Here is a 25,406-nt window from a genome sequence, read left to right as displayed (position 1 = left end):
CAAAATGACAAATTATGACACGAATTGGTGGACGGAGGGAGTATATTTTATAAATCGTCCTTAATTTTTAGTAATTATAAAGAAATAAAACTGTTGGGACACAAAAAGATATATCCAACCTCCTTGTTTTGATGATACCAAAACTGTTAGAAAAATCTCTCTAGACTAATATTCTTTTCTGAACTTAAGTGTTTTGGTCCACATTAGTTTAGACTGAAGCGGCAAATACAGAAGACCAGTGTATGAAGACACCAGACTGAAGATTGAAGGATATTGACTGAAGCAGAAGATTGAAGAACATCTAAATAAAGCATGAGTTTGAAGAAACATGATCAGCAGAGCCGACTAATGAAATGGCACTGAAGTCTATGTGACGATATTCTGACTGATACCTTGGAATGCATCAGTCCGTTCCTCAAGAAGCTAAAGAAGTCAACCACCGTACAAGGAGAATTTAATGCAAAAGGACAGAAGCATTAAATGTCGAAGATAGGAGATCGTCTTTGCTGACACAAAGCTTCCCTTTCCGTGTCACATCGGCCCGCAAACACCATCTCCAAACTAAAGAAGACGTTACCTCTTTTAGCTTCATGGAGAATAGAAGATTGAAGACTTGAGCCCAAATTCAAGCATGTCTCACAACGGCAATTTCTGAAGAACATCTTCTCCAGATGATCTATTCAGGACACTGCCTATAAATAGGCTCAACGTTCAAATTCACTCTTCACCGATTCAAAGACTTACGCTAAAGCTTAGCCAAAATATCGAGTCAGCCACTACTTATCTATCAAACTTGAATCGAAGAAGAGAGTAAACCTTGTTGTAAAAATCAGTTTACCTGATTTATAAACACTCTCTTAGAAGTGTCTAGGCAATCATATTCTTTATCCTTAGCCTAGTCCTTGATTACTCGAGAGCCTGTTCTCAGTAATCTTAGTTGGAAGATTTTCAAATCCCTTTTCAACCGAGAAAAAAGACGGTTGTCTAGTTCTCAGTCCCCGCAAGCAAGACGAGTGAAGTCTTAGCGTTCTTGCGAGATTAAGAAAAGAGAAGAGAAATCCAACCCAGCGTGTTGGTACTGAAATAGTTGTTTCAGTTGTAAGGTTTGTTGTGCACCCGTAAGCACAAGCGAGTACTCGTCAACCTGATCGACTGACCGTGGATGTAGGAACGAGTTTCCGAACCACGTAAAAATCTTGTGTCTCTTACAGCTTTCAGTTTTCAATTTTGTCTTTTGTTCTCAATCACCTTATACTGAAAACTGTTAACTTAAAAAGAGAAACCTTAAAATTCATAACTTATCGCACTAAAGACTTTTTCTGTTCACTTTGCGTCTGCACCTGTGTGAGACATCTTGCTGATATTTCTTCGGACTATTGGAAAGATCTCTCACCTTACTCTGTTTTCTTTCCGACTCGACTGAACAAACATTTCAAGCAACTGAAACTCCTTTGTGTGTCCTATCATCTTTTCAGTTTTATCTCTACACACCTCAGTCGACAGAAAAGTTTTTTTTAAAAAAAAGCCTACTGATGTATTCCCCCCCACACACCAGCTCTATAGCACCCCGGGACCCAACAAAAACTTTTTAATAATTTATCACTAAATACACACACACACACGCACACACACACACACACATATATATATATATATATATATATAATTTATTTCAATCGGTACAGTATATCAGTTTATTTTCAATATATATCAGTACCGTGATACAAATCGAAACAACGATATATACCAGTTTTTCGAACTATATCGCAATATGAGTATATATATCAATATATTGTGGTATAAGCAAAATTGATACTGCTGTCATATCGAAATTTTTTGATACGATACAATATCGTATCAAAATTTATGATATACTATAATTTCGATATTTTTGATATTGTTTAACACAATAAATGCAATATATCGATTTTTCCATATTTTGATCCACTTCTAGAATAATTAGCTTTGTCTTTTGGTCTTGGAAATTTTCATATCTGACGGAAGTGAAAGTAATATAGGGTTAATTAATGGGATAATTGCAGGTAAATACACCAACTTTGATCAAAATCCAAATTTAACGCAAACTTAGGATCTTCCAATTTAATACACCAACTTCCAATCTTGTCCAAATTTGACACGGCTCAAGGTTTAAAAATTCGAAAAATGACCCCTTTTCGAAACTAATTACACAAAGACCTACTTATGTTTTAATTTGGGATTTTCTAGCCCAAAAATTTATATTCTTATGATGTTTCTTCTAATTATGGCTTGAATGGTATATCGGCTGGAAACTTTCCTCGTGCCCGATAGATTACTATGTAATCTGGGTCTGGACTGTGAGACAACGCCACGTACTTTCAAGCAAAAATATAAACAAAAAGATCCTTGTTGAAAATGGTATCAGAGCGGGTTTTTATAGAGGAATTATATTATTTTTAATTTATTTTATAATTAACCTATGTGGGAGGAGACTCCACTGAAAAATATGGATCCGGACGAGTGTCCGAGATGTGTACGATACAGGATTCCTCTTCAAGATTTAGAGGAAGAAACCAGTCGCCTAATAGGCGATCTCAAATGGAACAATCGAGCCCTTGTTACCAACTTACGACAAGGAGGAGATATCGAGCTTATTCGCGAGATTATCACGAGTATCCAATTCTACCACGAGCACCTCATGAGATTCGCCGTAACCAGAGCGGCGATAGAACAAAGGAGAGACGAGGCCCATCAGTCGCACGATTGATGGAACCAAAAGACAAGGCGGGAGTAGCTTTTCCAAGCTACCACAAGATCGAGCCAAGCTCTTCCGACAACGTCAATTTGCGGGAGATCCAAAAGACGGTGGAATATTATGGCGTCAAGCTATACGATCTACCGATGGAGCTAAGCAGAATATCACTCAAACAAGAGGAAATATTAACCCTCTTGCGTGATATCCAGAAAAGAATGGAGGAGATCGAAAGGCGAAAACCATGTTCCGGGAAAATTCGGAATCAATGGTCCAAAGACCCAACGCATCTATCTCTATTTGATGCAACACCTAAGGAGTTGCAGCCGGAGGACATAATCCGAATCATGAAAGGCAAATATCATGGATAGCCTGGACAGAATCGGATTAGAAGATCTACAAGAGTTAGCAGAATCTTTTGCTAACCTCAATATGGTTGATCTAAAGATGAACCAAGGAGATGAGGGGCCCAAAACTGAGCCTCAAGAAGGAGAACCGTCGGAAAAAGGATCAGCTCAAGACAATGCGAGCCAGTTCCAACGAACCAGACGACGGAGGCCTCAGATGCAGGATACTCCTGTAGGAAAGGTCACACTGGAACCAGTCCATCCATATGGATTGATTCTCAACCTCGACGAAGCCAGTTTCAAAGAATGGGAGGGTCTCATCGACGAATGGGCTTCATCATTGAAAGTCGTGATTGCCACAATTGATTACGACAAAAAAGAATTTGCCAGAGTCTTCGAAGCCAGTTTGGCAGGCATGGCAAAACAATACTGGGACAAAATTGAGGTTCCAGCAAGGGAAGAAATGTTTAGTAGCACCTCAATGTATGATATCATTAAGGAAACTACTAGACAGATAAAAATCCATTTCTTGGGAATGGGTTTTTTCGAAGGATCCGCAGAGGAGAAGCGCAAGAAATATCAACAGGCACTCTACAATCTAAGGTTGATGGTGCTAGAGCCAAAAGCTCTCGATGAATTTCTGCGTATATACACCCTATATATCCATATGGGGGAAGTTGATGATCAGAAAGCCATGGATCTCTTTTTCCCAAAGTTTCCGAGTCCATGGAGGGAGATGCTCATCAACGAGTATGTATCACCAGAAGGATATCCACTTGATAGCGCTTCAAGGAGGATGTCTTATGTCCACAAGAAGCTGTCCGAATGGTGCCAGAAGGCAGCGGACCAGAGGAATCTCAAGAGATTGAGGAGACTCAACAAGAAATCCCCATTGATGTGCAACAACATTGATCTTCCAACAGAGATTGGTGTTGAGTTGCTGTATCAAAAGAGGAGCCGAAAGAAACATAGGTATCAACCCTATGAAAGGAAGTCCAGAAGAAGTTCTTGGAAGCCAAGAACTATGTGGACCAGACAGAAGGCGCGCTCCTACAAATCAGGCCAACGGAGCGGACCATCCAGAAACCGATTCTCAAATCAAAAGAGAATCCCGACGAGGAAAACTTTCAGGCGCACTCAGGCCAAAACAAATGAAAGTTTCAAGGATTGCAACTGCTGGTCGTGCGGTGCAAAGGGGCATATTTCAACCAATTGCCCAGACAACGAGAAAAAGATGATAAGGAGATTCGAATCCACACCGGATATCGAAGACGCCATCTATCATCAGGAATTGATACCCGTGTATCAGTTCGAAGATATATCATCTGATGAGAGTATATATGAGCAGGAAGAAGTCTTTAGTTCTGAAGATTCGGAAAGGACTGATGGATCAATCGGAGACGAGTCAGACTAAAGAAGAGCACGAGGTTCACCACACCCAGAAAGAGGATCAGAATGGATTTACTAGCCATTTTCTGATTCCACAGGAAGAAGTGGTGAAGAAGCTCGTGAAAAAACTCAAAAAGGAAACCGAAAAGGTACAAACATACCAAGGGTTTTCTAATGGGAGACTGAATCGAGTTTTTCATAGCTTGATTCCAACCAAAAGGAAGCATCATGTCTATTTTGGCGTCACAAGCCAAGAAATGGCGCTTCCCATTGAGATCACAAGTAATCAGGTGGAAATCCAGTTGGTTCCAGCTGAAGATATTAAGCAGGATCTCAAGAAAATGAAGCCAGAAGTCGCAAGTACGATGAAATGGATTCATATTGGAGCAATTCAGTTGGTAATCAAATCCTCCCTTTTCCCGGGGACAGACCAACCGATTGATGTTGCACTTTGCGACAAAAGAGTCAGAGATGCCAGAAATTCAATTCTTGGAGCTTTTTCAGGCAATCTCTATGCCAAGAAGATTATAACCGAGTTCTATCCACAAATCGCTTATAATCTGCAAGATTCATCCTTCAGCCGAGCCCTGACTCTTTATCAGGACTACAAGAAGAAGGAATATATGACGAACGGAAATAGGCCATACTCATTGACTTATCAAGTCTCGTATGCCTTATCAAATTCTCATCACACGGAATTATTTCTGGGAAAAGAATATATTGAAATTCCAGAAATATTTAAGGCGGTTGCCAAGGCAGTCAGTCAAGACCGAGTGGAGATTCCTCAGATCGGAGAAATCAACATCGATATTGGAGACAAGCCGGTGCTTAGCCATACTCAGAGTCTCAGACTAGGAGCACCAAGGCTATCATTCCAAGGAAATAGGCTAACTTCAGGGCCTATAACAAGGAGTTTCTCTCAATCATATGAGAGAAGGACGATCCAGGAAACACCAGCTCAGGACATGAGAATCAAGCTCAAATGTCCCGAAGGATGGAGACAAGTTTCCACAAGATTTGATACAACAAGCAGGGAAAACCAGTTTCCTTGTAGTTCGTTGTATTATTTGGCAAATCCAGGTGACAACCGATACATCGGAACTCTGGAGGTTGGAGGTTTTGAAATTCAGACCGAAGGCCAAGCCGGACAAGAAGCAGACGTCCTGATTTTAGGACGAGATTTCCTTGACAAATATAAGCCATGGTCATGGAAATCAGGAAGAATGGAGATCACAATCGGACGGCAAAGATTGATGATCTAATGACAAGTCCATTCTCGATATACATCTCTGTAGGGATGTTATACGAGAAATACAAAGCAGAATATTTTGCTGCTTATGTGGATTCAGGAGCAGGAATCTGTACAGCAAAACGAGGAGTCTTTCCAGCAGAAGTTGAAGAAGATCTACCTCGAATTGCAGGAAGGGATTTCTCCAAAAAGATTTTACTTCTATCAAAGGGAGTAAAACAGACGGAAATACTGATCGGCGGAGCAGGACAGACACCTTGGTACAAGGTCAAGACTCCACCAATTTATTTCCATGATACCGGAGCAGATATATTATTTGGAAATAATTTTCTGCAAAGCTTTAAGCGATACATACAAGACAATGAAGCCAGGAGGCTAGTGTTCACAACCAATTGTGATCACAAGATCATTGTGCAAAGGCTCAATGGAGCTTTTCATCGTTCAATGCCAATCAAGTTCCGCAGCAAGCGTGGTGATGATGGCAGACTCCAGAGACCCCAAATGAAGGATCAAAGGAGATTCGGAGAAGTTTTGCTCAAATGCAGAACTGAGGGATTCCCAAATCTCTCTGAGGAAGAAACTCAAATACTCAAAATATCCCTGATATCACACAAAGATATCAAGGAAGAAGAACAGGTGTCCATTACTGACGTCAAAAGGAGGAACATCGAGAGGGTATGAAGAAGTTGAAAGAGATTTGCAAAAATCTCCCGAAACTTTCAATACCACAAGATGAGGATGACTTGGTCCTCTACACCGACGCGAGTGATTCATGGTGGGCAGCAGTGCTCACAAAGATCACCCCTTATGGAGAAGAACCTTGCAGATACTGTAGCGGTCTTTTCTCCAACGACGAGGCTGTGCGATGGCACATAAACGAGAAAGAGTTTTTTGCAATTTCCTTACAAGGGATGGAGCTCCCTGAAGTGGAGGCCATCGAGGCAATACAGGGGCAGCTCTTTGAAAGTCTAGAGCTGCTACAACAAGAGTGGCACAAGTGTGTGCTACATACCAAACAAGCAGGAAAGATACAAGCGGCTGATGAAGCTCAAGTATCTAACCAAATCGATGTATGTTTCATGAAGATGTTCAATCTTCAGGAAGCAACCAACAAGCCGCTCTTGCGCGCTGTCCGTGAAAATCGGGCTAAAGCAATGCTTTCCGTACAGGACGGATTACCTGTAGCAGGGGATTCAAGTACCCCTAGCACAAGTCCTGAGATAATGGTTTCACAGCCAGACTCTCGAGGAAAAGATGTTGTTAAGGGGTCACACCCTGAATCAACATGTCAACCCTCCACCTCTGGGGTAAAAGAGGGAGAGATCAATCTTAGGCCCATGACAGGCCAAGTTAAGGTTGATACTGACTTTATTGAAATTTCTCCTTCTTGGCAGATGTACCAGGACAGGTGGGAGAAACTTCTCACAAGAAAGGGCATTAATCTGGGAAATTGCCGGGTTGATGTTGCCGGAAAATATCCAAGGGTTTGGACGACTCCAGGAGCCAATCCAAACGATGTCAAGGAATGGTATGAGTTTGGGGCTCTGGCCTCAGTTTATACCACTGCCCCAGCCTTCACCAAAATAAAGGGTCTGCCAAAATGGATCCAGAAAACGGTGTTCGACACATGGGAGAACAACGAGTCCCTCAAAAGGGGAAGGACACCTCGGGCACCAAAAAAGGAAGGTGGCCGACAAAGCTAAGTGAATCATGTGATTCACAGCAAGGATCGCACCCACAAAAGAAACGACAAAAGTGGGTGGAAGAACAGGAGGACCACTCACCAAACGCTCCAGGACAAAAGTGAGTGGAAAGAAAAGCAGCCGGCCCCTACCAGCATTATCACAAGGCGATAAAGCAAGGGTCCAGTACCATGTGATGCCACTAACAAGTGTCGGCAATCAAGGCCGACAAAAGAAGGTGGATGTCATATTCAAGCAAGCTGGCCACGAGGATGGAATCCAAGGCCAACAACCAAGCAATTATAGAGGGGATCAAACCTCTATATAAACGCAAGTGCTGGAGAGAAGAAGATCATCGGGAATTCACAACACATTCTCACACACCACTTCCTCTCTCTAAAAAAATTATCTTTGTAATTTTTTTTTTAATTTCTTGTTCTACTTTTTAGTTTAGTTCCTTTTTATTTTTATGTACACAAGTATTAGCTACTATGAGTAGCTAAACAAGTTAGTCTCCTCCCTTAGGGAGTATTTTATGAAATAAATTAAATTTTATATAATTCCTCTATAAACGCTTAGTTTTTGTCCAACTATTCCGGGTTGAGTAAAAATATTTTCTTTATTTTCCAACATATTATTTAGTCGGCACTTAGTGAAGGAGAAGGGTTGGAACCATCTCTTGCGAGTGTGTGGTTGGTGCGTGCCAGGTGGGCAGACGAGCCGTAAAACGCAACAAGACCGACTCCTAAAGAAGACCAGTCGACGAAGGTATAATGTTGGTTAAATTTAAGAATTATTTTGAAGTGTTACGGAAGCATGTTGGGCCTGATAATTTGTTTTATGACATTATAATTTTTAGAATCTCATAAGGATTTTATTGTACTGGAAAGAAACATTTTGGGTTTTTGTGATATATTGGTTAATAATAGGGGCAGAATTCTAATTAAGGAAAAGCTGGCATGTCAAAAATGGACAGGACTCTAAGTTCATGTATTTTATTGGATTTTCCTAAGTTGGTGTTAAAAATGGAATTTCTCCATAGTTGGTGTATTTACACGCAAATTTCCCATAATTAATTATACTTTCGTCTACATTAGATGTGTAGCTATTGGAAATATCACCCTAAGGTCTATAGATGCTATTTTTAGGTGTTAAATATTTGGCTAATAGTGTTTTATACGCAGAATCTTCAGTGTTTTTAATAATATGTTTCAAATTTTAATTTTATCTTAAAAATCTTTGGCATTCTTTATAAAATATCTTGAATTTTCATTTTCTCTTAAAAAAATTTAAACTTTCAATATTTTCTATAAAATATTTCGAACTGTATTTTTCCCCCTTACAAAACTTCGAATTTTCATCGTATTTCATAAAATATTCCGCTATACAGAATCTGATAATCGAGATAACTCATTTTGTCAGAGAAATCTCAAATTATTAATTTAGTGGTATAAGATTCACAATTTGACTGCAGTCAATTTAAGAAAAGTCATCTTTCGATCATCAAATTTTGTGTAACGGGACATTTTATATAAAATATTGAAAGTTCAGGATTTTCTAAGAAAAAACAAAAGATCGGAACATTTTATGAAAAAATACTAGAAATTCGGAACATTTTATAAAAAATATTAAAAATTTATGACTTTTTAGAAGAAAATAAAATTCGAAACATTTTATGAAATACACAGAAAATTGGAACATAAAACGCTATTAACCCTAAATATTTTGCTACTTATTGACGAGGATAAGCCGTGGTGGCGTGGTCTCTTATAACCGCTAATTTTTTCAACGAAAGTTTAAGAGATCATAATTTTCCGAATTAATAATAGTTTATGGTCTTAAACCTTTTGCGTCAAATTATCAAAATAGCACAACTTTTGAAATGTTGTTAAAATAATTTAACTTTTGGACGCAAGTTGCGGTTATGGCATGAGTATATTTTTGGGTTAAATGTTTTGACGTGAAGGCTCAAATCCAACATTAATAATTTGGAGTATACTTTATAATTTGCGTGCAAATATTATATTCAATTCAGTATCAAAATTCGGTTGCTTTTACGCCCAAAAAAATAAGCATTAAAATGGGAAAAATACTGGAGTATATCCTTTAGCACTAAACGTTTAGATGCAAGCAAACAAAAATTAGAAAATATAATGTCACATAATTTACAAAATAAACTATAACATCCATACCGCATTCTTATTAAAATACGGTAATTTATAGAGGAAAAAAATAAAAAACGAACGTAAGAAAACCCTTGATGGCACAGAAATGCCGACTAAGAGTCGAGCCTCATTAAAATTCCTTTACAGAAAACACAAAGAGAAAAATCGTAAAGGAAAAAAATAGTACTCGTCCAGACACCAACAAAAACAACGAACAAAAAAAATATGCCCATTCGTGCGATGCACGACGGACATCGAAATTAAGAGGTATTCAGACTAAAAAATTTAAGGAGGTTGGTAAATTTTAAGTAAAAATATGCTTAAATTTTATGAAAAATCTTTTAATACACATTCTTCATAAAGTAGGGGATTCAAATAGTATATGAAAATTATTTATATGCCTAGTTTATATATGGATTGGTTATTGTGAAAATTATATTTTTCGTAAGAATGTGAGAATGTTGTATTGAATTTATAAAGTTAATGCATTTAAATATATATATATTACAAAAAAAATTATTGTTAGATTAAATAAATATAAATCATATGTTCAATTCTACTTTTTTTACATGAAAAATAAATTACAGATCTATAGATTAAAGAATTCTAAAATAAACCAATATAAATTCCTACACCAAGTTGGATTTAAAAAAATATATATTATAATTAAAACTCATGTAAAACTCAATTGTATATCATTTAATTTCATATTTTTATATACAACCAATACGAAATAATCTATTGAAGCAATCCAAACATACGACAAAACATATGAAAATAATTAAATGCACTATGGTCCGTATATCTCTACACTAATAACAATAAAAAAACATATAAGTATAACACAAAAAGAAATTATGAAAAACTCATGCAAGTTTTAAACATGAATATAGTGAATAAATAAAATAAAAACTCAAAATAAAAGAGTAATAAAAATAATTACAGTCTTGCATAATAAAATGTACATAATTTTCATGATTTCATAAAATATTTTATGCAAATAACAAAAAAGATGAAAAACTAACTTCCTTTATAAAATAAGAGAGAGAGAGAGATTAATTTTAAAAAAAATAATTTAAATATCTTCTTTTTATTTTAAATTTTTTTATATACTATTATAAATTAAATTAAAGCTCATGTCATGATATTTAATTTGATATGCGTATTAATTTTTTTACAATAATTAATTTAACTGTATAAATTTTAGGAAAAACAAACATTCTAAAAGTAAAAAAAATTAAAGAAAAGGAAACAAAAATTGAGAACTCGGAAAGAAAGAGAAAAAGAAAAATAAAGAGAGAGAGACGGCTAGTTGGTTACAAGTAAGAGAAATTGGTTAAATTCATAGAATAATGGTAGAGAAAAAATTTGGCGGTAAAAAGTTACCGTTGTACTGATCTTTTATATTTTATATAGATATATAGATTGTATACACACTAACCAACTATTGCACTGACCCATTACTTATAAAAGCTACCACTCAAAAACAACAAATTTAAAAAGTAGCAAACAAATTTGGTGGACTAAATAAATCACGCATACCAAAAAATCTCGCAAGTTGAGTAGTCATATTAATTAAAGGACAAAAATCAGGATTAGTCGCTGATTAGCAGATTGTGCACTTCAAGTATAGGAAAAAGATGGTGGCAGAGCCACTAACTTTTTGGCTACTAATTTACCTCAAAAAAAAAAAAAAAACTTTTTGGCTACTAATAAAATTAATAAAGGAAATTTCCTTAAGTCGCGATCTAACACTATTTAAAGGAAAACAAAAACATGTTCAATAGAACACTATATAAAGTACAAAAACTTATGACTGATTGAAAAACAAAAAGTAAAAGTGAAGTACAAAGTCCCATTGCATATCTATGTATATAAAAGCTGAGTCTTTTTTTCTTTTTCTTTTTGAAAGGAAAAGCTGAGTTTTTCACTTCTAAATTCTATTAAAAAAAAAATTCAATATGAATATTTTTGTTCTTTCATTTATTTATAATATTGAATATCATACTCTTTTTTTATTTTATTTTTATTTTTTTAATGACAAAAAAATACATGTCATTTTTTTCCTTTCAAAAAAATTTATATGATTGTTTAACTATAGTAGTTATTTTTATTGATATGTCTTGAATCTCCCAACGTTATGCAGTTTTGGACTTTTAGCCCAATTTGAGTGTTTTATCTCAGTGCTATATATATACTTGAGATCTGTAATCAGTGTTTAACTATTCGGCTCGGCTCGGCTCGACTCGTTTAAATATTCGGGTGTTCGAGCTCGGCTCGAGCTCGATTCGAGCTTTTATCTTGATGTTCGAGCTTGGCTCGTCGCCACTTACCAAGCTCGAGCTCAGTTCAAGTTCGGCTCGGGTGATGCTCGATAATGTCGAAATCGAGCTTGAGCTCAAGCTCGGCTCGTTAAATGTTCGTATATATGATGTTCAAGCTCGAATTTGTTATAAATATAAGAAAATTTTCTTAATTAATATATTGTTCGAGCTCGAGTTCGACTCGTTTAAGGTTCGTGCATTAACTCAATTGAAGGTTCGACTGAAGGTTCGTGAACAGGCTCGCGAACAATCAAATCCTAACATGTTCGCGAGCTCAACGAGCCAAGCACTATCAGGCTCGAGCTCGGCTCGATAAAAATCTCGAGCTCGAGCTCGGCTTGTTTATTAACGAATCGAGCTCCAAACGAGCTTTTTTCGAGTCGAATCTCGAATAGCTTGCGAGTAGCTCTGTTCATTTACAACCTTATCTGTAATTTGCAACCCTAGCCGCATAATAAAATATGTTCTCCTCTATGCCCGTGGATGTAGCCAAATTGGTGAACCACGTAAATCTGTGTCTTCTTTACGTTTTCTGTTTGATTGTGCTCTTTAATCCTTTTATGTCACAACAATTTTAAATTTAAATATTTTTAAATTATAGTAGTTTAGTAGTTTTTAATGCAATTGAGGATCAGAAAATTTGTAAATAAAAAATTAGTTATAGATCTTAAAATTAGAATTTAAAATATTATATAGATTTATTTATTATATGTATGAATTATTTATTTATTTATTTATATTAACATATTTGTTGTTATATATATATATATATATATATATATATATTATTCATGTTTTGCCTGTCAATGAAATTGTAAGAGAATTGAGTGATTCTGGAGGAGAGATGGAAACCCTAACCCTAACCCTGCTGCTGCCACCGCAATCTCTCCTGCGCCGCTGATTCCTGCCGCCCATACGACCGATGGCTCTCAACGGCGACAACACTCTTGGCCCCTCGGGTGTAGGTGACCTGAACTTACCCTCACTCACCAACAACTTCACCCCACGTTCGAAACTTGCTCTTGAAGGCACTATCTCTGCACGCTTCATGGGGCAACTTCCAACATAACACATGCGGAGGATGGAGTTGTTCGAAATCCTTCTCGTGGAAAAGAAGTTGTTTACGGTTCCACTCTTGAAGACGTTCATAATGGAAGATCCTATGCGGATATTGCTACCAATCATGCGCCGAAGCGCCCTGATTTGCCTGCTCACCATTACCATGCTCTGCGACCCACAAAGGAGGGGGACCAATTTTCCTTTAAAATTCCCAAGGAGTTGCTTCGCAAAGAGATCGCTCAATTCTCTCACGCTTTAACTGGAAGGCTTCTCCTTAAAAAGGGCGAAAAACCTAAAACTGCCATGATGGTGAAGAATGAACTGCAAGGTCTATGGGGCATTGAAGCCTCATGGAAACTGATCCCTTTGGGCAAGGGATGTTACACGTTGGTCTTCAACACCGCGGAAGATAAACTGCGTGCTAAAGCTCAGACTATTTATTTCAGGCGGACACTTGCGGATTAGAGAATGGACGCAAAACTTCGATCCGTTTAAATAGCATTCCTCGTTGGCGAATGTATGGGTGAGGATACACTATTTTCCTATTGAATACTGGAACGTCGAAGTCCTCACTGGCATAGCAAGATTTGTTGGACACCCTCTAAGGGTTGACGGAACTTCTGCTCAAAGAGATTTCGGACAATTTGCTCGAATACTTATTGAAATAGATATGTCTAAACCTCTACTCAATACTCTTCTTGTTGATGGTGATGATGTCTCATTTCATGTTGAATTTACATATGAATTTCTACCCTTTTTTTGTTCCAGATGCAAAACTACAAGACATACTATGGATAAGTGTCGGAAAGGAAAATCTTTGGGGGGCGAGGCCTCGCGGAACGCTGGAATCCAACAACCGAGTAAGCAAGGGAAACAATGGCAACACGTTTCCGAAAAGGATATTCCTCCGTTGACTCAGGACGCTGGACATGAGAATAGACAAGTTGACAAAAGAAGTGAAGCTTCGATGCAACAGCTCGAGAGTAAGGATGGCGACAAGGTTTCACAATAGAGGGCTGTTGATAGAGATAGCTCCCCGGAAGGGACGGTGATGAGGAATGGAACTGTGTCGCTGGATAGGCAAGATGGCTTGAAAAAACATGATGAGAGGAGGACAAAATTGATTGAGACTGTGGCAGCCATATCAAACCATAACTCCCCTAAAAGATTTCAAGTTTTGGACGGCGTTACGATTGATTCTGGGGATCAGTTGCAACAGACGTTCGAGCAGCGTGACTCCCAGAGTTTGGACCAAGGAAAGAAAATAACAAACAACGGTGTCATGCATGCAGTTGACAAAAATATGTGTGGTCCGGATGTCCTTGCTTCGATCTTGAAACCGGTGGGAAATTCTGTTTATGATAAACCTTTTTCTACAGAACATTCTAAGGAAGATGAACTGATTGAAGAACAGGAGATGGAGTTGACTCTGGCACCGGTGATTAAGGACAATACTTTGGCTTTGGAAAATGCTATGAAGGCGCAGAGACTAGAGCAGATCCTTACGCTCGCTAAAGCTCCTATACAGGTGGAGACTCAGACTACTGGTAAAATTGGTAGAGGACGACCATCAAAATAGGAAATGGCAGCTAGGACAGCAGCGAGTTATATCTCTTCACAAGCCGAAGATAATATTAAAAGCCGCTTGAGAAAATCTGGAGAAACAGGGCATAACCCACGTGAATATGTGATTGATACCAGCAGCAAGGGGAGTATTCAAGCCATGGATAATGTCTCGAAAGAAAGTTGGGCTGATGAGGTGGAAAGATGCGGAGATTCTTCCGCAAATATAAATTGCTCTTAATGAATATCATCGCCTGAAACGTCCGCGGCTTTACGGACGAGACCAAGCGCCTTCTTAAGGAACATTGCAGTTCCTTCTCTCCTACTATCTTGGTTTAATTGAGCCTAAGAAAGATCTTAGAAAAGTCCGTATCAGTTATTGGAACTCTCTGAACCTAACCCCGGTTCATCAAAATCGTCAGGATCCGCGGTGCCCCAACATTTGGATTTTGTCTCATCTTGATGTCGTCTCTTCTGTTGTTTTCTCTTCTTCACAGGTGATTATTGTGGAATGCTCCTGGCAGTCTCTTGATTTTTGTGTGGTTGTGGTTCACGGTTCTAATGATCATATTGAACGACGGGTTCTCTGGTGTGATCTTCTTCGTTATGCTTCTGGCTGCACCGTGTTTATTGGGGATTTTAATGCTGTTAAAGGAGCTCATGAGAGACGTAGTAGCATCTTTCCGCTAAGAGCTTCTTGTTTGGAGTTTGGTTCGTTTATTGATGATACTCACTTTATTGAATCCCCTACTGAGGGTTTGCGTTTCACTTGGTCGGGACGCCGGCTTCTTCCACATTATATTGAATCTGTGTTGGATAGAGCGCTTTTTTCACAAGAGTTTGCTGATAATTGGGATTCGGTTGTGACTTCAGCTTTTCCTCGTCTCACTTCGGATCACTCACCGTTGGTTTTACAGTGTCGTCGAGCTATCCCTACGTGGCGTCGTCACTTCAGATTTTTAAACATGTGGGTGCTCCATCCCACTTTATGGATATGGTTTCGGGTTCTTGGTCTACCCCGGTTAACACTTTATGCCCGATCTTGAGTGTCATGTTAAAGTTGAAGAATCTCCGTGCTTGCATTCGTGTTTGGAATAAGGAGGTTTTTGGTAATGTGGATTCTTCGATCGCCAGGTTGCATAACCAACTTATGGATATTCAGAAGATAATTTCTGAGACTGGATACACTGATGACTTATTTGACGTCGAGATAAGTATTCAAGCCGAGCTGAATGTTACTCTTACCCGGAAGAATAGCTTGCTTCAACAAAAGAGTCGGGTTACCTGGCTACAGGATGGAGACAGGAATACTACATTCTTCCATAGAATTGCTAAATTTAAGAAGCGAAATGCCCCTATCACGAGACTGTCCATTGATGGTGTTGATGAGTATGACCCCGGGATTATTGAACAACATATTGTTGATCACTTTGTTACGCTCTTCACGGATGATGGCAACCCTTTGGCGGATTCTCTGGAAATCGAAGCATACTTGAAACATGCTGTCACGGAGGAGCAGAACCGTCTTTTAGTTCGTATCCCTGATGAGAGCGAGATTGTTGCTGCTGTTTTTGGCATGGATGTGAACAGTGCTCCAGGTCCTGATGGGTTTTCTGGAATGTTTTTCCAAAAATGTTGGAGTATTATTAAAAATGATGTGATTCTTGTTGTCCATGCGTTTTTTCACCATTCTTATCTGCCAAATGGGTGCAACTCTAACACCATGATTCTCATTCCCAATAAAGACACTGTTGACACGGTGTCGGATCTTCTTCCCATTGTGCTTTCCAATTTCTTTTTCAATATCATTTCTAAGATTATGGCTTCTAGACTAAATGTGGTGGCTGCCTCTCACGTCTCGCCTAACCAATTCGGGTTTATTAGTGGCAGGAACATCCATGACTGCATTATGCTCAGTTCGGAGGGTTTCAATTGCATGCATCGTACTAACCGGGGTTTGAATATGGCATGTAAAATTGATATCAGAAAAGCTTTTGATACGATTCGATGGGGTTTCATCATGCAGGTGCTTAGGGCGACTGGTTATCATGAGTCTTTTATACAGTGGGTTCAGATCATCTTTGCTTCTGCCAGGCTCTCTATCCTTTATAATGGGAATCTTAGCGGTTATTTTGCTTGCTCGCGAGGTGTTCGGCAAGGGGATCCTTTGTCTCCAATTTTATTTGGAATTGCCGAGGATGTTTTGAGTAGCATATTTCAGAGTTGTGTGGAGTCTTGTCATTTGGCTCCAATGGGGTTCAGTAGGACCAGGAATTTTCCAACTCACTTGTTTTATGCTGATGATATCATTTTATTTTGCAAGGCTACGGTTCGTAATGCCTGCAAGATTCAAGAGATTCTCAACTATTATGGGTCGATTTCTGGGCAGCACTGTAGCACTGAGAAATCAAATATTTTCTTTGCCAGAAGAGTTCCCACTGATAGACGGCGTGCGATTCATCGGGTTTTGCCTTTCTCGATAGGAAGTCGGCCCACGACTTACCTTGGAGTGCCGATCTCTGTTGGACGGACACATGCTTCTTTCTTTATGCCGATTTATGATCGGATAGTGCAAAAATTTGCTCGTTGGAAAGGAATCCAGCTTTCTATAGCTGGCAGATTATGTCTTGTTAAATCTATCATCCAAAGTTCGATGGTGCATTCGATAATGGTGTACAAGTGGCCGAAATCTCTTCTTCACGCTCTGGATAGAAAGTGCAGGAATTTTGTGTGGTCAGGAAATGTGGATAAGAAACCTACTTGTGTGGTAAGTTGGGGGCGTGCTTGCTCGCCTAAGGAAGAAGGGGGTTTGGGAATTCGTTCTTTCACCCTTATGAATCAGTCTTATCTGATGAAGCTGGCTTGGAAGATGATCAAAGGAGCGGATTGGGCACATCAACTTATTAGATCTCGATATCTCACTAAATTCGGTTATGCTAAACCCTCGATTGCTAACTTTCCGGTTTGGGTTGGGGTTAAACATGAGATTGATCAACTTATGGAGAATACGTATTCTTGTATTAGTCGCGGCGACAATACGTATTTCTGGAGAGATAATTGGCTTGGGTATACGCTGGTTGACAAGCTCAAAATCCCTCATTATATGCATGATTACCTTAATTTCTCTGTACAGGATTATTTCTATGATGGGGTGTGGCATTTCTCGGCATCTTTTGTTAACCGCTTCCCTGAAGTGGTTGCTGACATTTTGCTTGTTCTGATGAGTGGCGAAGCTGATTCCCTATACTGGAAGCACTCGGTCAGAGGGGATATCTTAACTGCTTTAGCTTTCTCGAATAAATGTCACTGCTTCCCCAAAGTGAAGTGGGGAACGTGGATTTGGGAGCCATTTATTCCTGTTCGTCGCTCCATTCTTTGTTGGAGGGTCATCCACGGTCGACTCCCAACGTTAGATATTTTAATCCGCCAAGGTTTTTCGGCTCCTAATGGTTGCTTGCTTTGTTTCATGGGGGCTGAGTCCATTTCTCATTTAATGTGGGAATGTACTAAGATTAGATTGCTTTGGAAGGAGCTCCTTTTGTGGTTTGAGATGGATCATCTTTGGGAATGCATTGATATTCATGCTTTCCTCGTTGCGGCGTGGAATGCTCCCTTTAGCTCTCGGATTAGGGCTTTCTGGAAAGCTGGAATTATCTCCCTCATGTGGAAGATTTGGGACTGTAGGAATTTGATTATCTTTGAAAATGCTAGTTTTGATGGTCGCTCTGTTTTGGCTTTTGTGAAAGGCTTTTTCAAGGAGATTGATAACATTTCTTTGAATATGGGCAATTCTAATAGTTCTTGGAACGATTATATTGTCTCAAGAAACCTTGGAGTGAACAACAAGGTTGCGCCTCCTCCACGTATGATTGAAGTGCATTGGTGGCCTCCGGTACTTCACTGGATTAAAGTCAATACTGATGGCTCTGCGCTGGGCACGCCGGGCCTCATTGCTGCTGGAGGAGTTTTCAGGGATAATTGGGCTGTAGTCCGTGGCTGTTTTCATATAAAGGGAGGTGTTGGGTTTGCTTTTTGAAGCTGAGCTTCTGGCGGTTATTACGGCCATTAATATTGCTCATAATAGGAATTGGTTTCATCTTTGGATTGAATCGGATTCGACCTATATTGTGCGGCTTCTGGAGTCCAGGACTATGGAAGTTCCCTGGCGCTTTATTGCGTCCTGGAAGCAGGCTCTTCGTCATCTCCAAGATATCTCTTTGATTGTTACTCATATTTACAGGGAAGGCAATCAGCCGGCTGATATTATGGCAAACAATGACCGTCGGGAGGGATGGTGGCCTTTTGCTATCGAGGAAATCAGGCTTGCGGTGTCTCGCGACATGTCCACCCATAGTCATGTTAGAGTTATCATATGACTGGGTTCAGTTTTGGGTTTGCTTGGTTTGGGAGCACGTTTGGTCGCTTGTTTGGAATCAGTTTGGTTTTGCTGGTTTGGGAGTTTGGCCAACAGGAAGGTTGTTCGGATGGCTGTTCAGTTCGTCTAATTGTAGTCCCCAAATTTTGAATAGTTGGATTGTTCTTTCCTGTGTGGGGCTGAAGATGGGTCAGAGCAGATGGTGTGGTGGCTTGATGGACCCTGTTTCGTCGAGCAGTTGGTGGTCAAGGTTGTTTCGAAGTTGGTTCGGGCTTTTCGTCGAACACTCGGTAGTCGGTTTATGGTCTGGTTTTCTTGAGCTTTCTACGAGCTCTCTGGCTAGGATGAGATCGGGCCCGAGCTCTGGGGACTGGGCGTGGTTGATTTCGTGAAGGTGTGGCCCTGTAGCTCGTCGTCGGACTGAGAATTTTGCTTGCGGTGGCTGTCTCTGTCGCTGCTTCTTCTGGCGGCCCCGACACGCTGCTCTTCTTGATATGGAGAATTCTCTCACCTTTGCTTCTCGTTTCTGTGATGGTTTTCAAGGTTGTGTTGTTTTTGGCGACGAAGTCTCACAGGCTGAAATCTTCAGTTTCTCGGGTTATTTTGTTGGATACTATCGGCGGCAGCATTCAACCGGTAGTGTAGTTCATGTTGAGGGGTATTTTTGGGTTTGGGCGTTGTGGAGAGCTCCCGTCGACGGCGTATAACCGGCCGGGTAGCTTTCTTGAGTTGGGTTGGTTTTTACTTGTGCTTACGGCGACGGAGTATAACCGGCCGTGTAGCTTTCTTGAGTTGGATTGGTTTTTACTTGTGCTTACGGCGACGGCGTATAACCGGCCGTGTAGCTTTGTTTTCGATGTTTGGCATTTAGGCGACGGCGTCTCACCGGCTTTTTGCCTTTGTTTTGTTATTTTTTATGGGAGAAGAGCCGGGATTGTTTGGGGACGATGGTTAGGCCGGAGTTCCGGAAACTTTCCCTTCCACTCTCTCCCTATTTTGCTTTCTTCCTCTAGACGGGTACTCTTTTTCCTTTTCCCGGTTTTTCCCACTGGGTTTTTCGTGAAAAGGTTTTAATGAGGCTCGGCCCTTAGTCTGCTCTTCTTGTGCTTTCAAGGGTGGTTTTAGGTTTTTTCTTTTCTTTTTAATAAAAACGCATTTTAATAATTCATGTTTTGCCTGATTTTCTATTTGTTTTGGACTATTTAAATATGAATTTTTAATAATAATACAGTTTGAAATTTTAAGAGCTCAAAATAGTTATATTAAATGACGACTATTAATTTTGTTATATTGATGGTTTAGTGTTATTTGCTCAAAATGAGATAACTTAAATTAATTACAATTTATAAATTTAACTATTATTATACAATACTCATTAAATTTAATATTAAACTCATTAAGTTGATAATATTATTATTATACACTATTTTAAATCAAATATTAATATTTAAATTACCATAATTTTTATTACCAATTAATCTAACTAATAAATAATGATATTTTTATATTTTAAAATAATTTAAAATTTTAAAAATAAATAAATATGTGCATAATTACTTATGCATCGCTCGAGAGGACATACTAATTTCAAGAAGAAAGAGCTTTGCATAGTAGATTTTAGTAGACTAAGACCGATATCTAATTAGTAATTACAAATATTCTAGCACCGTTTAAGACAAAATGAAATATACTTTTTTGAAAAGTAAAATTTAAAAGATACTCATCATTTATAAAATATATATTCTCTCGGTTCCTTAAATAACTTCCTAGAAGGATGGGCACGAGTCTTAAGATGAAAAGTGTTCTTTTGAGACGGACCGAAAATGTTTAAAAATTACAATTGAAAATGTTTTTACCCTTATGTACAATTTATTTATTAAAATTACAAAAATCATCAAATGACAAAAATAATAAAAACAGAAACCCTGCTACCACCCTATTGGCAGTCGACGATTGCCGCATGCCACAGTCGACTGAAGACCACAACCCATTGATAGGGCGGTGGCCGACGACCACCGCATGCTACCGTTGGCCGACGTCAACCATGCCATCGCCAATTTTTGTGCTTCGCAGATCTACACCATCACCACTGCCAATTCAAAAATCCAACATCACAATACTTAAATCAAACTGAATGCTCGGCCAATAGCATACTCGAGTTGATGATTGACGCTCAACATCTTACGTCAAGTGTCTAGCAATAGTTTAAATTGAGCTATTGCTCGACACTCAAGCATTGAGCATCGAGGAGCGTCGAGCAATAGTAAAAATTAAACTATTGCTTGACACTCGACATCGGTTATTGAGTGTTGAACATTGCAAGACACACACACAGACGATGATAAATGGTGGCGCTGTGGAGAGGTGATGGTGCAGCGCGGCGTAGAGGAGTAGGAGAAGCGATGTATGAGAGAAAGAAAACGACATATTTGGGGTGGATAGAGAGATGCCAGATTTGTCGAGGCAGCGACACAACGTGGCTCAGAGAATTGGGATGCGACGTATCTGGGTGGAGAGAGAGAAAGAGATTAATTAATGTAGCTTGTAAATTTTTTTTTTAGTTCTTTTTAATTATAATTTCATTAAGGGCATAAATATCTTAAACGAGTATTGTTTATATATTTTAGTTTGTGTGTGACTATTTTTTTATTTTTAACTTTTGAGGATGGATAAAAGTTTACAATTAATCCTTATCTTTATATATTTTAGTTTGTGCGTCGGTATTTTCTTTATTTTTAACTTTGAGGATGGATAAAAATTTACAATTAATCCTTATCTAATTATATATATCATCACACACCAACACCAACACCAACACCAACACTAACAAAATGAGTATCTTATAAAAGATAAAGGAATGAAGTTCGGTATCTTCGTCATATTTTACATAAAGACATTTTGTTAAATCTTCTTATTTCTCTCACTCTTAATTGACAAAGTAGATGATAATTTGAATAGAAGATGAGAATAAACGGCAAAAAAGAAATACATTTAACTTTTTAGTTTTTTAATAATGCCTATGAGAATCCACAGCAGGGCTCCCTGGGCAAGCTCGAGCTGCGCTCCAACGAGCCCCGCCCCAATGGCGCACAGGCAAGCTCAAGAGGTGGCTCACTTCTTTGCATCGGGCTCAGAGGTTTTATACTCCCTCCGTCCACGAAAAAGTGCCCCATTTGGGTGCCGGCACGGATACTAAGAAAGCTGATAAAGTTGTTTTGAGTGGGGTAAAAATTACAATAGCGGTAGTACTAATGCCATTGATTAGTTTGTTAATATTTTATCGTCTTTTAGTTGTTGAGAGTTTAAACAATCCTACTCTTTATTGAGTCTGATTTTAAGATTGAAATTGACAAGAGAATCGTGTTTCTTTTAATGCCTATTTTAATGTTAATGACTATTTAATTTTTATTTTATTGTATCGGGTTTGAAACTTGAAACAACAGTAATATTCTCGAATCCTATAGGAGGGAAGCTTGCGGGCATTAAAATATTAAGCCTGATATTAAGCCTGCGAGCACAGATTCTAGAACATTAAAATATTAAGCCTGATATTAAGATTGAAATTGAAATAACATTAAAATAAGCATTAAAATATTAAGCCTGATATTAAGATTGAAATTGAAATAACATTAAAATAAGCATTAAAATATTAAGCCTGATAATATGAATAGGCATTAAAATATTGAGCTTGTGGGCACATATTCAATCCTACTCCAAAGAACATATTTTTTGAGCCACACATAATCAATTGCATTTTTATTATTCCAAATCTGTAATAAAGGTTACAAATAGTGATTTTTTGTAATTTTGCAAAAGATGGTCATAAATAGCGATTTTTTTTTTTTTGTAGTGTAGGTGTGGGGGAGTTGGTTTCTTAGTTTTAATTAGTGAGTTAATTGTGTGGATTAATTGCATGGATTAAATAAAATGATGGGTTTATTAATGGTATAAGTTGTAAATAAATTGAAAAGTAAAAGGGTATGAATGTACAAAAAGGTAAACAGAGCACTTTTTCGTGGAAAAAAAAATGGATAAGTAGGGCACTTTTTCGTAGACAGAGGGAATATATGGCGTGTACATTGCATGTGCCTATTAAAAAATATTTGAATTTGAATTTCAATAACATTTTTTTATTTTTTCTTTTAAAAAAAGAAAATTAGTCGATGATCTCAAAGGTCGTTTCTTCATTTTTAAAAAAATTCTAATTTTTCTCCTATAAAAATACTACTTTTTCCTCCCCAATTTTTATACTACAATTCAATCCATTCTCTCTTCATTTCTTCTTCTTCTTCTTCATGTTTGTATATCTTCTTCATCCCACTTTCCTCTTGCAAAAAATGGATAGTGGCTTTTCTAATTAGTTGAACAACCAAGCAAATTCATCGGGGATCCCAACTTCTACTCTCATCGGCTTTTCACTCTTTTCTCAAGGATCCAACACATTCAACACTTAAGGTCTTGAGGGCATCAACTTGAACGAAACTAAATTCGTTCAAGATGATGAAGTCGTCGATATTCCTTATCCTTCCTAGATGGTGAAGGTATGCGCCGGCTACACTCCAGCGAAGACCGAGCTTATTTGCTCACTGTGGGCCGAGGCGAACCTCAACGCGCTCAAGGGTACCGACCAAAATGCACCTGTCTATTGGGGAGAAATCACAAAATACTTCAACGAAGGTCGTCCTTACGGCACTCCAACTCGTGACAATAAAAATATCATGTTACACTTCCAAAGTGTCCAAAATGGCGTGGAGGTTTGAGAGGCCACTAATGAGAAATGACGAGCTAATTGGGGGAGCGGCATGAATGATGACCAAATCGCACCCACTTTGAGACATTGGAATGTTGTTAAACACATTCTACATTATCTAAAGGGTACCATTGACCTTGGATTATATTATCAAGAAAATTCTGATAATACTCTAGTGGGGTATTCGAATGTAGGATTTTTATCCGATCCACGTGAAGTTAAGTCACAAACTGGATACTTTTTCACATGAATGAACTGCTATATCATGGAAGTCTGTGAAGTAAACTTTGACTGCAACATCCTCAAATCATTCTGAAATCATTGCAATTCACGAAACAAGTCGAGAATGTGTATGGTTGAGAAATGTGACGAGTCATATTCAAAAGTCGTGCGGATTAGCTTCATCAAAGGCAAAACCAACTGTTTTAAATGAAGATAATGCTGCTCGCGCAACTCAAAGGATGATACATCAAAGGCGATAGGACGAAGCATATTTCTCCCAAGCTCTTCTACACACACGACCTTGAAAAGGATGGTGATATCGACATTCAACAAATTCGCTCAAGTGATAATCTGGCAGACTTACTCACCAAGACATTATCAACATCGACATTCAGAAAGTTGGTACACGAGATCGGCATGTGCCGGCTCAAAGATCTTCAATAATCTCAAGTTCAGGGGAAGCAGTTGTACTCTTTTTCCTTCGACTAGGTTTTGTCCCATTGGATTTTCTTAGCAAGGTTTTAATGGGGCAACTTTTTTTATTTTAGGGATTGGTCAATCAGGGGGAAGTGTTGTAAATATATCTCTAGATATATCTTATGAGTGTTGACCAAGAAATCTCCTTAAAACCCTAGCTTCCTACTTGTATAAATAGAAGCCTTTGGCCCTTATATTGAATACACTGAATACATATTCTCTTCTCTATTCACTCATATCTCTCTAGTTTATAGCAATTTTTAAGTTCTATAAAATTTTTATTTGGGCTCTGAAAAAGAAAATGATTAATACTCGAGGCCATGGTAGAGTGGTTAGATTAAAAAAGAAAAAGTGATTTAATATCTGAGGTGAAAGTTTCATGTTCAAGTCCACTGTAATACAGTTTTTAAATTTAGTTGTAAATTTATTAAACAAGAAGTTCTATAAAAATGTTACAAAAGTATATTATTTGATTAATCTTTCGTCAAAATTTTATAATTCAATTCACACTTGACACTATCATAACTTATAGTATTTTTAAAAAAAAATTACGATAAATCCAATATGAATGCTCTATTGTAAGACTATCACTGGAAGTGACCAATCAGTCAACTATCCAATAATTACTCTTCTTTTCACATCATTAATATTCTATCCAATTCAATTACACTTATTTTTATGGTTTATGAATGACCACTTCAATCACCTCAACCACAACATTTTATATAATTATTTTTAATTACAATATTTTTAATTATATTGAACATAAATTAGAAAATTATAAAAATTTAGAAAATGATAAAATAATAAAAATTCGAAAATTGCAAACTAAGAATAAAATTACAACAATCGGAATACGAAACTAAAAATTTACAATCCATTCTTGAAACAAATGAAAAACTATGTATTTAATTACCATGTGGCATTATCTATAATTTAATGCAACATACAAATCCAATTTAAAAAAATATTAACAAACTTTAATTAATATACTGAAATAAATAAAAAAAACAGAAAAAAAAAAGCAATAATCAAATAAACTAAAACAATTACTAAGGAATTTAAAAAGGACA

At 37.9% G+C, this 25,406-nt stretch overlaps 1 protein-coding gene across 1 annotated transcript; it reads left to right on the top strand.

The window, feature by feature from the left end:
• Positions 1-14,528: 14,528 nt before the first annotated feature.
• On the top strand, positions 14,529-19,529 carry LOC130998382 (uncharacterized). The gene is made up of 6 exons (XM_057923801.1): positions 14,529-14,705; positions 15,007-15,281; positions 15,383-18,532; positions 18,750-18,867; positions 18,947-19,174; positions 19,293-19,529. The coding sequence occupies exons 1-6, from the start codon at positions 14,529-14,531 to the stop codon at positions 19,527-19,529; spliced, it is 4,185 nt and encodes a 1,394-aa protein (XP_057779784.1).
• The last annotated feature ends 5,877 nt before the right edge of the window (positions 19,530-25,406 follow it).

This window comes from Salvia miltiorrhiza, chromosome 8, assembly GCF_028751815.1.
Source record: "Salvia miltiorrhiza cultivar Shanhuang (shh) chromosome 8, IMPLAD_Smil_shh, whole genome shotgun sequence".
NCBI lineage: Eukaryota > Viridiplantae > Streptophyta > Magnoliopsida > Lamiales > Lamiaceae > Salvia > Salvia miltiorrhiza.
This window is presented reverse-complemented; position numbering and strand designations above follow the sequence as displayed.

Bases quoted from the DNA above. Each gene is read 5' to 3' on its own strand.
- LOC130998382 (XM_057923801.1), top strand. From the start codon at position 14,529: ATGGCAGCTAGGACAGCAGCGAGTTATATCTCTTCACAAGCCGAAGAT. The intron at 14,706-15,006 runs GTGGAAAGATGC...TCTTCTTCACAG, and splicing joins AAGAAAGTTGGGCTGATGAG to GTGATTATTGTGGAATGCTC. The intron at 18,868-18,946 runs GTTAGAGTTATC...GTTTGGAATCAG, and splicing joins ACATGTCCACCCATAGTCAT to TTTGGTTTTGCTGGTTTGGG.